The 11,829-nt window shown below is 42.1% G+C and overlaps 1 protein-coding gene across 1 annotated transcript; it reads right to left on the bottom strand.

Annotated features, from left to right (window-relative positions):
- Nucleotides 1–2,388: 2,388 nt before the first annotated feature.
- On the bottom strand, nucleotides 2,389–10,824 carry ENOSF1 (enolase superfamily member 1). The gene is given in 6 exon segments (XM_080582370.1): nucleotides 2,389–3,592; nucleotides 4,000–4,072; nucleotides 4,074–4,112; nucleotides 6,886–6,924; nucleotides 10,261–10,343; nucleotides 10,803–10,824. Coding segments are annotated over 5 exon segments (447 nt in total). The 5' UTR covers nucleotides 10,336–10,343; nucleotides 10,803–10,824; the 3' UTR covers nucleotides 2,389–3,371.
- Between the last annotated feature and the right edge of the window lie 1,005 nt (nucleotides 10,825–11,829).

Here is an 11,829-nt window from a genome sequence, read left to right as displayed (position 1 = left end):
TCAGTACATTAATACTAATAGAAAAAATGTATTTTAATTTCCAACCAGTAGGACTTACAAAGCTTAAATTATTGTTTTCTTTCTATGACATGTAGCCCAACACACAGCACAGGGATGTCATTGTCTTTTGTAAGTGCACCAAATGTAAATAAGCTACTGCTTATTAGATAGGTTCTCCTCAGCATCTAATCTAGTCCACCTTTCTTGAACAGAGATGGTCAGACTGTACATACTATTTCACCTGAGATCATACCAGAAACTTGCTTAATACATGGAAGGATCAAACTTTACCTTTTTCTGATCCATTAAATGAATGCTCAGTAGCTGATCTGTGGTTAAACACACTGAACTCACAGACAGTAGCAGTATTCTTGTTACTAGACCTGAAAGCCATGTCACACGCTCTTTCCTGTAAATTTCATCCCAGCTCTAGCAGTTTTAAGGTCATCTAGTTAGGCTCTTCAGGTGTCATCTATATTAATCATACCTCGCAGCTTTATGTTGTCAGCAGCTTCTTACCATGACCATACTTTTATAAGTTAACAATTCTTGAGTGTATTTACAGCCCTCTAAAGTACAAGAAAACAGTTTAGGTTGTGCAGTCACTTAAGAGTTCTGCCTGCACTTAGCAAGTTAAGTTCCTTTTGCTGGAAACCACTTTATGTAACACTTCAGTTAAGGTGGAATGTGCAGGGTGTTTTAGCAAGTGTAGCTAGAGATAATGTGAAGCAAAATGTTGGCCTCAAGGCTTGAGTAGAGGGAATTAGCACATGGTGAAGTTGACTAGTACAGACACACCCAGACATGAGAAGAAAGAATTTAAAATGGGAATCATTGCCTGCCTTTCATAAATTGAAGAGGACTTAGTCCAACCATTAAAAAAAAAATCTTTTTAAGTATGAAGCATGACAAATGGTCTATCTTCCCATAGGTATATGGACATACACAGAGTGCTTAAACGTGGTAACAGACCAGTACATAGCTCTGGGAGAGCTACTTCTTTTCACTATAGGAATTAACTAAAACATCACTGTTCCTCTCTATTAGCACGATTTAGTACTGATAGCAGCTGTTGACCTGAAGCATGGACCTTAAAGTCCAAGCTAGTTTACGCTGCTCAAGAGATCAGAAAGATATAAAAAAGTAGTAGTTTATTATACAGCAGGCTTTAATGTGGTTTAAATTAATAAGTGTGAGACTTGCATGTTTTCAGGCAATGGAGATTAATATTCAGAAAATTTGAATATATAGACTTAAACAGGAAGTACTCGAAGTACTCAAAGAATTTACAGAATGTGAAGACTGTTCACTGCTGGCAAAGATGACTGGTATGGCTGAAGACTATATTTAAAGCAGTATTTTAGACAGAACAGCACATTTCTAGATCTTTTGGGAAGCTATGAAAGGAACCCATAGGCCTTTTGAGAGAAGGGGGTGTTCCTGGACTTTCTTTCTGATGAATAAGCTGTCCCTAGCAGCTTCCTATCCTTCACACTTTCCAACTGATGACTTAAAGAGCCCTACAGGTGGCATTAAAGAGCCCTACAGGTGGCATTAGAAGTCAGTTTGTTGCTAGCTCTGCATAGCTGTAGCATTTCTGAGTCCTTGCCATTCGCCCTGCTGAATGCTACACTCATTCTGCCTCCCAGTTTGGCCTTGAAGTTTCCTCTTCCAGTCTTTCATCATTCCTTCTCCAAATGCATCCTTTCATCATATCTTTCCCCAGTTTCCAGGGGTAATACAATCAACTTGGAGATAGCAAAGAAATTTTGTACCACTTTGCTCAGATAGTAGAATCACAGGATGGTTTGGGTTGGAAGGGACCTTAAAGTTCACCCAGTTCCAACCCCCTGCCATGGGCAGGGACACCTCCCACCAGACCAGGCTGCCCAAAGCCCCATCCAGCCTGGCCTTGAACACCTCCAGGGATGGGGCATCCACAGCATCAGCTTCTTCCTAATGGCTAATCTAAGTCTCCCCTCTTTTAGCTTAAAGCCATTACCCCTTGTCCTATCACTACACACCCTGTCAAAGAGTCCCTCCCCAGCTTTCCTCTAGGCCCCCTTTAGGTACTAGAAGGTTGCTGTAAGGTCTCCCCAGAGCCTTCTCTTCTCTAGGCTGAACAACCCCAACTCCCTCAGCCTGTCTTCATCAGAGAGGTGCTCCAACCCCTTGATCATCCTGATGGCCCTCCTCTGGGCTCACTCCAACAGGTCCATGTCCTTATGCTGGGGGCCCTGGAGCTGAATGCAGTGCTCCAAGTGGGGTCTCATGAAAGCAGAGTAGAGGGGAACAACCACCTCCCTTGACCTGCTGGCCACGCTTCTTTTGATGCAGCCTGGGATACAGGTGGCCTTCTGGGCTGAAATTATAATTAATAATAATTATTATACATACATACACATATATGGTATAATTATATAATAAAATATAATAATAATGTGCGGTATAATATAATTAATATTCATCAAGGCTGCTCTCAATCCATTCTCCGCCCAGCCTGTGTTTGTGCTTGGGATTGCCCCAGCCCAGGTGCAGGACCTTGCACTTGGCCTTGTTGAACCTCATGAGGTTCGCACATGTCCAGCTCTCAAGCCTGTCCAGCTCCCTCTGGATGGCATCCCTTCCCTTCAGCATGTCAGCTGCACCACACAGCTTGGTGTCATGGACAAACTTGCTGAGGGTGCCCTCAATTTCACTGTCCATGTCACGGACAAAGATGTTAAACAGCGCCAGTCCCAACACTGCCCCCTGAGGAACACCTCTTGTTACTGATCTCTGCCTGGACATTGAGCCATTGACAGCAACTCCAGCCAATTCCTTACCCACCGAGTGGTCCATCCATCAAATCCATGTTGCTGCAATTTAGAGACAAGGATATCATGGAAGACGGTGTGAAATGCTTTGCACAGATCCAGGTAGGTGATGTCAGCTGCTCTTCCCCTATCCACCAGTGTTGTAACCCCACTGTAGAAGGCCAGCACATTTGTCAGGCACACTAACTGCATCTGTGTTAGTCAAGCTTCTGTAACCCACATTATTCCTTTTGTCTTATATGTTACAAAATTGGCCTTGCAGAAATACTACTAAGAGTATTAGTCATCTAGTTATGAGAGAGAAGGTGTCATATAAGAAGGAATTGTCTCTGAATTTTGAGACTAACACCTCATCATCATCAAAATCCATAGTCTGTTCATTTGTCTGCCTTGGTAAGTTTGCCACCTTACTGTCTGGGATCCGTGAAGTGTCTTGAAGACTGAATATAGCCCAGGTCTCGAGTACCTTTTATTAAAAATAAACTTTTCACTTTCATATGCTTGAAATTTAATCACATTTCTAACTTCTCTTTGTAGCCCACATGGGTAACAAGGCTAATGCATATTGGGAACACCAAGTAGCAACATCTTTTTAATAATAATAAAAAAAGGAACCTCATGGTAAATTGTTACAGGAGTGTTTTGTATAACTAACATGCTTTCAAGACTTCCTGATGCTGAAATATCATCAAATATTATCAAGTGCTGGACCAATTCACAGAGGCCAACACTCTCAGCATGAGAGCAAACAGGCACTGAAAACACAACAGCAATGCCTGTGTTTAATTAAGCACACGAGAGGAATGTTCTAAATAATAGACTAAATGATAAAGGACTAAATGATAAAGATCAACTGTGTTTCTGTTCTTTCATGATTTTTTAAGACGGCTTCTGACAAGCTGTCCTAGCAATTTCTGGCCCACATTCCCCCCCCTCCCCCCCAAATCAATACTAAAGACAGTGTCTAATACTGGGGATCAAAAGGGATCAAAAGTCTCTTGGTGCAGCCCTATAGCATGACATGAAACAAAGAAAATTACAGAACTGCATACAAGCTTATGCTTAGAAATCACAGACATGACAGCTGAAGAAACCAATCAGACTAGTTCGGAGGGGAGGGAGAAAAAGATTTTCTCTTTCTTGATGCATTTTGCAGAGCCTTATTCTGGAGCTCTTTGTCCATCAGTGACAGACAAGGTTTCATTCACCCTTCCCTGCCTGCAGCTGTCACTTTGGCAATAACTCAAGGCACTAGCTTTGTAGGAGCTGTTTAAATATCACTTTGTTGTGGCATTGTAAGGGAAAAATAAAAGGACCTGAAGTCTCCCAAATTAACATATTACAAGAGCTGCTACAAGAGCTGCTGGCAACTGATATCAAAACATTTGTACAGTATCCCTTCTGTGTGGTTCAATAAATGCAAATTATTTTAATTACTCCATTTAAATGAAAGGTCGCATGAATATTTGGATGAAAAAATGTTCAAGGATGTTACCAATATTAAAAGAATCGGATTGCACTTGTAAGTTACTATAAGGGGACTACACCTGACCAAGGTCTGGATGAACTCAGTTACACAGAAGAAAAAAAAAATCTGTGTGTGTGAGGGCAGAGCCTCACTGGAGTGCATTTGGAAATTCTTGCCCCTTAACTGGGTGTTGAACCACACAAGTCAAAGGCAAAGTGAAAATGGTTCTTCCATTGCAGGACAAGGACAGCGGCTTTCACCTAAGCAAATAAGGCTGTTTTTGTAGGGAAGCCATTAGGTAATGCTCACACAAACTGATCTGGCAGCTCTGCCAGGTAATTGCCTCCCAGATTGCCTCAAGATCATTTCAGGGTTTAGGGTCCTTTAGGAGCCAACTCAACTCCCTGAGGTCATCTAAGCTCAGTGTCTACAGGTAAGGACCACAGATGCCCTGGGGGCTGGACTGTCTTAGCCATACTTCAGCACACTCAGCAGCTTTGGGATCTGCTTGCCTTTGTGAACAAGCAGCTATTCCCATTTTGAGACAGCCAAAGTGAATACAGCAGTGATTCTGCTACAGGAAATCGTTCTTTCTCCTGGAGACCTGTCCAGATGAGAGATGGCCTGCTAGAAAAGATGCACTTGGTTAAGAGTCAGGGTTCAATTTCTAGCTGTGCTACAGATTTCCTGCCTGGAGCTTGGCTAAGTTGTTCAATCAGTTCAGGCTTCACGTTAATTTCCCGGGTTTGTAGTATGGATGATGGTACTCCCTCTATTCTCAGGGGAATTCTGTGGATAAATACATTAAACACTTAATGTGGTTCTCAGATGTTATGGTGAAAAGAAGAAAAAGATTACACAAACCATCAAGTAAAGCCAATACTCAGGACTTACCTTTACTTTGTAAAGCAGAGCTATACTAATGGGTGATTCAAACACTTCCTAATAGACGTTCACCCCCCTCTGCAAATTAAGTGTCTTATCTACTGATAGAGAACAGCTGACAGCGAGAAGTACAACGAAATGTGTTGATAGCGGGGCTTGGCATGAGAAACTGGGAGCGGAGGAACTATGCTAATGCAATCATGTTGTTTCCAGTTGCTGCAGAGGAACGAGAATTTGTTAATTTGCGTTGTTTGGCTCTGTCGATTTAGTGTCAAGAGCTGGCAAGAAGATGGATGCAGCAAGAAAACATTTACTTCGGGCTGGAGACTGCTATTCTGAAAGGTACACGTTGGTCTATTGGCACCTCGCTGCTTACGGTATATTTTGACAGTTATGATATATGTTAGTTCTGGTCTTTGGACTCATTATAATATTTAATGTGAAAAGTGTTTAGGTGTAGCTGATGGCGATGACTTAATACTGATGCTGACAAGGAGATTCCTTGGGGGAAAGGAAAGGTTACGTACAGCCTTATAACACAGCTACATATACAACATGCAGGAGCGCTGCGGGGAGCAGCCAGCCCTCACTGTACCCTGACAGGGGCACAGCATGTCATCTTCCTTCTGGTTCCTCTTCTCCAGAGGTTACTGCCTGCACAGCAGAGCTGGCCTTAGGGGAAACGTGTTCCTTCTCCACTGCTCCAGCTCACCCTGATGCACAGCACCACGGCTAAAGGCGCAGGCACGGCCGAGCATGTCTGTCCGAGCACGGCGCTGCCCATGTGCTAGCCTCACCTGAGCAAAGCCTGGTGGAGAAGCCAAATTTCCCCTGGGGTGATGTGGAGGTTGGGCTATGAAACTTCAGTGCTGCATCTGCTGCGAGCAGTGAGCGTGAGACGAGCATAATGCTGGACAGGTTACATTTCTGCGGGGTCTTCAGGAGACCCGATTCTCAAGCAAATGGTGTACAGGCACCCTGACAGGCTTAAGAGGATGAAGTACAACTTGGTAACAGAATAACCTTCCGTGGATTTGGTCTCTGCAGTTGAGTTAATGCAGCACAAATAGATTGGACACGAGAACAGGAACCAGGAACCTCTTCATTCCTACAACCGTGCGCTCGTACAGCCACAGGAAGGTGTGCCGCGCTGAGCACAACCTGAGCACCACAGCCACAGAGGAAAAACTAGCTCTGCTAATAACCCTTGGGCTACCAGGGGATATCAGCAGCCCTGCAGCTCTGTCCAGACCACGTTGTCCAGACCATGTTGTTCTCCAGGGATGCTCCTGACAGCTTCAAGTCATGGACGTGGCTGCACTGTGCTTCATGCTGAGCAGCACGGACTTCTCCTTGTGCCTCGCTTCTCTACCTGTGGTGTGGGCAATGATGATCACAGCTGCATACTTTCATGTTTCTCACAGCTGAGGGGATATAATGTCAGCAGTTACTCTCTTAATTAAAAAAAAAAATCATGTATTTCCAGGTTGTTCACAAAAATTATGTGTGAGAAGAAAGGAACCAGGGAGAGCAGGTGAAGGGAGGCAGCCTTGGTAGGCAATAGCTGAAATAGATATCAGGTAATTTTCAGCTGTAATATTTAATTCTAGTGAGAAATGCAAAGGAGTTTTGGCACTAGCTCCAAAGGCTAGGTGTTTGTTGCATTAAATAAATAGTAATTAGGAAAAAGCCCACAGCGCTTACACATACACTTACCCTGTTGGTTGCCACACCAATTCCTAGCAGTGCTAAGGCCTGCAAGGAAATCACGAACATTCAAGACTTGCTTCTGGTTTTTAATTCCCAACAGAGTTACCCAGTAGCATAAAGGATGGAATAACAGTTGATTCAGCATACTCATTTTATAGAAAATGTTACACACTTTATAAAACATTTTATTGATTTTTTTTTTCTGCCTTCTCTGCTCCACAAACAACGTGAAAAATTATATAGCAGTGTGTGCGGAGCAGTAAAGAAATGTATGTTCTGTATGTCTGGGGTTTTAATGGTGCTGCCAAGTGCAGCATGTGGGGAGCACAAATGCTGAACCAAACTTCCAGTTTCATTGGAAGCCACACATTTTAAAAAAAGTCCATTCACATTTCCTACTAAAAGTTGGCTGCCTTCCTCATACAGACATTACAGTCGTTTTACATATATATATTTTTTTTTTAGGAACAAGCTATTCCTTTAAACTTAAGGGAATACAGGTGCAGAATGTGTGTCAGGGTCCTGTAGCAAATATATGTAATGATACCCTGAATAACAAGTTCAGCCTGAACTCTGAGTATGTCAAGGAGCGGTATCAACATTACACCACAATTTTCTAGACTGAACTCACTGTGTCATTTTTTAAACAAATAATAATAATAAAAAAACCCTCCAAAGAATATCGTCTGGAGGAGTTGACTCCATGAGGGTTTAAATTCAGCCAGTTTAGTGACCCACTCTATTGCTTTTATTTCCCCTTGTTGGTTTGCAACCAGCATCTGGGGATAAGGAAAATAAGAATCAAATACACTGCAGGATCCTATTTACTTTTTCTGTCAAACTCTAATAAAAAGAGCTGAAACATTGATATGAAGTGATGGGAATTCAGGAAATAGAAAGGAAATTAAAAGCTGGAATTCACATTCTGCCTGTATTGTGTGCTTTTGGCCACACTTACTCCAGGAGCTCGCAATGACTATAGTAATATCCAAACTAGGTTTGAGCCAGGCAAATCAGGAGCTGCAGGAAGGAGAGCAGAGTCTTCTGTGGGAATGAGTACATCTTGGCAGCATGTGTTGGATCAAAGCACCCTAAAGCACAGACGTGGCTGCCTAAAGTTTTCAATGGAAAATACTTTTTTGACAAAAAACATAGTTTAAATAAGATGGCTACCCAACCAGCACATCTTTCTCACACAAGGGAGAATTTTCCTGCCTTCAAAGAGTGAAACACCTGAAAAAGACACTACACTTCCTCTACAAGCTCTTCAGGTCCTTGTCATGCTGCATTCAGAGTTCCTGATTAGGCATTTCATGATATACGGCACCGTGAAAGCCCTGTGCTGCACTGCAGCACCCGTGGTAAGTAGGGAACAAATGGGGCAGAGATTCCAGCCTATAGCAGTCCAACAGAGCAACATTTCTGAATCAAAATGCGTGACTTCCATCTAATTATTCCTTAACAAGCTTTCCTCTGGAAGCCTCCCTGAATATAAGAGACATGCTAAATCTTCTAGAAAGCAATCCTCTTCATGAGGTTCCTCCACAGACCTGAGTGAAAGTTCTGGCACGTAAAATACTTAGTCATACATCCACCTCAATCATGTCAAATAATGCTCTTTTTTTGGTATTATATCACCATTCATTGCCATTATTATTCAGGATCTGAAAAATGAAAAATAATCTTTATCAAGAAATGTATATAATGGGAGATATTTCATCCAAGGATTTTGAGGTAGCATAGTAACAAAAGGTGATATTCCCCATTATCTTTCCAGGGCCAGTCATTTGTCATATAAATCTGCATCTGTGAATATCGTACTGCGGATCTGCACCCACCTTTATTTTGAAGCCAGATGCACATTTGGAACAAGATATAGATCACTTCTGAATGATTAATGCAGCTGTAAACTGGGATCCATAAACTAGAATTCACAATTGCAGCATCACCGTCTTAATGAAAGAATTTTCTTATTACTTCTCTTGTGAGTAGGCTTCATCCTACTCTGAAAACAACAGCAATGTGTTTTTGTTTTTTTTTTTTTCATCAATCAGTGGAAACGTGGTTATTGTCATTTGCAATCATCCCTCAGCTTTGCCATACCATTACTGTTTTTCTGCAATGCAGTATTATGCAGCAGTGGAAGTGGGGAGGTGTCAGAGATACACAGAAGCAAAGACATCACTGCCCTTATCACAGACTTGAAAGAGTTAGACAAGATCTAGTCTATCTATCTGTTCAAAGCATAAAACACAGAATACCATTCAATATATTCAATAGAAGTGTTTTCTGCACCTTGTCCAGCCCTCTCTAAAGACCTCTGTGCATAGCTGCAAATAAAGTTATATTAATTACACATGTTCAAATAACTCTAGAATAATATTAATTTACGCATCTTTAGAAAAAATAAAAATATATAAATTTTATTTCTTCCTATGAGCCAGCAGAAAGCCAGCAGAAAATGAGATCGGACGTATGAATAACCTCCAGTTGCAATATAGGAACCAAACTCAACTCAGCTAAGTATAACATATGACAAATTTTTCTAAGTCAGATATGAACATCTCATGACTGAGCACTGCTATTTCTAGATATATCAAGAGGTGTATTTCCCAGAAGACAAATCCTAGTTGTATCAGCTAAATCTGACACCAATAAACTGTCAAAAGCTTTCACAGCATTTCACTGAAAGCCAAGTCCATCGCACATACCACCTGCTCAGGCAGGAAGGATGCTGCTCCCCAAAGGAACATAAGGACCCTTCTCCTGTTCACAGTTTCAAAGTATCCCTCAAAGCCAAGGCAACCAGGGGTGGTAGAAGAAACCAGAAATTATTGGTCTTTAGAGGGTCATGTAATCAGCCAAGAAGACATCCCCACTTCTCAAACATGAATTTTCTGCAGGCTAACAGCACTGTGCTTCTGCTCATAGCCATCCTAGCACAGACTCAATGTGTTTGCATTAACTCATAACAATCACACCTTTGGTTAATACACATCGCTTTCCTAGTATCCCTATGTGCTTCAGCTCCTGGTTTAACCAAACACAGCTGCACCAAAGTAAACTCTGTTGTACACAGCATACCAACACGAAGAGACTTCCGTTTCAACCTTAACACCTAGTTCTCAATACTCAAATGCTTTGGGTACAATGCAAGGAATAGAGAGGACTGTAACTCTGTCTTACTGGGAGAATTAGTTAAATGGCATTGGGCCTGTTTTTTACCTCTCAAAATGTTTCTGCAAGGTTACTTTTTAACTCAGTCCAGCAAAACTTCAAAGTGTTTAGGAGCAAGTAGTGAGAACTGACCGTCGTCTGTTAGCATTTCCCCATTCCGTATACCATTTTAGGTCCTCCTGTTGCAAGAGAGAACATTCAAACCTGTTTTACCTGCTGGTCAGAGTAGTGCAGCCAGGCACAGGATGTTGCATAAGCAGGATATCCATGCTTCAACATTTGCTCTTCTGGAGCAGACGATGACTGTCTCAAGCCAGGTGGTGTTTTAGTCAACAGAGGATTATTTTGTTAAATGGCCGACCAAAGACTGCTCTTTGGGGAAACTGTAGGAGTGGAGGTGTTTTGACCTCTTTTTTTTTTTTTTTTTTTTTCTCCTTAAAAGTCATAATTTTGATTCAATAGATCAAATTTTGAATTACCCCCTCTATCTTCTCTCTAGCTATTTCATTGCAAGAGAACTGCAAATCAGAAAAATCCTTGGAAGGAGCAGAGAACAGCACGATCTCCTTGCTAACCCAACACAAACAGCTGTATGCAGCACAAACCAAATGCCTGTGACTTTGTGCTCCTGGGACACAAGAGAAGATGCTGGCAAACAACATCCTTCATCTCACACAGTCACCTTCCCATTCTCCATGAGATGCAGAGCAATGGTTTTCATCAGGTGCAGATCTGCTTTGGCTCATCCCTTTCCTTTTCCCCAAGCAGGCTATTTTGGAGTGTTTCTGCTGGGGAGCAAGCATATATTTCAAATTACACCAAAGGATTTCTCCTCGCCCTCTGGATTTCATCATTATGGTTGCCCCTCCAGCCTAAGTTGCACAAACTGGTGGGGTATTCCTGTGCTATTCCCCCCAAAACTGATGAAACAACTCAAGGATTAGGAAGAAGGAGGGTGCCAAGGTCTACCTTTGAAGGAAAGATGACTTGCTATGACCTTTGTTAGCACATCAACAACATATCTGAAATCTATGCAGCACAGCAATTGTTTGGCATCCTGATTTAAGGCTGGCATACAAAATAAAAAGCATAGCATAGTAAGACAGTATGATGAAAACAGGTGAAGTAACGTTAGCCACTTGAGGCATGGCTATCAATCTTTTCCCTGTTCCCCTTAAGCCAGCAGGGAGCTCAGATGCTGCAGCTATTTGAACACAGCCTGTGTTGCACTGCCAGACAAGTAACTCTGTGGCTGTGAGTAGTGGATATAAGCTTCCTTTAAAACTCTGTACAAACAGGAGTGAAAAACTAAATGGGAAAGTCAAGTCAAACATCTCAGCTGTCATATTTACTCAGAGAAGCACCCCCTGTTGTCACACCTCCTGCTCTAAGGGAAAAGCAGGCTCTTTTAGAATAGGAAAGTTAATCTTGGAAGTGAAGAGAATTCCCCCCAAATGACTGATCCTTTCAGCAAACAGATCAACACACGAGGCCCAAGTATTTGATAGCAGATAGTGGTAGCGTATGAAGTTCAGTTACTTGGTTTTCAGTTTTCAGTAGGGAGCAAATGTTGAAAAAAAGACCCCAGCCATTAAAAAATGAAATCAAACACCCAATTATCCAAGCTTAAAGAAAAGTAGCTCCTCTGCAAAGTCATAAACAAAGACCTACAGATTAAAGCATAATCTCCAGGTACACAGCTTCCTGCCAGCACTCGGCGTCAGTTCCCATTAGCTGTGACTCTAGAGCTGCACAAGGCAAACTGCAGCCACC

This window comes from Anser brachyrhynchus (assembly GCF_964034855.1).
Source record: "Anser brachyrhynchus genome assembly, chromosome: 2".
NCBI classification, from domain to species: domain Eukaryota; kingdom Metazoa; phylum Chordata; class Aves; order Anseriformes; family Anatidae; genus Anser; species Anser brachyrhynchus.
Note: the sequence above shows the minus strand (reverse complement) of the source record. Positions and strands in the feature narration are given on the sequence as shown.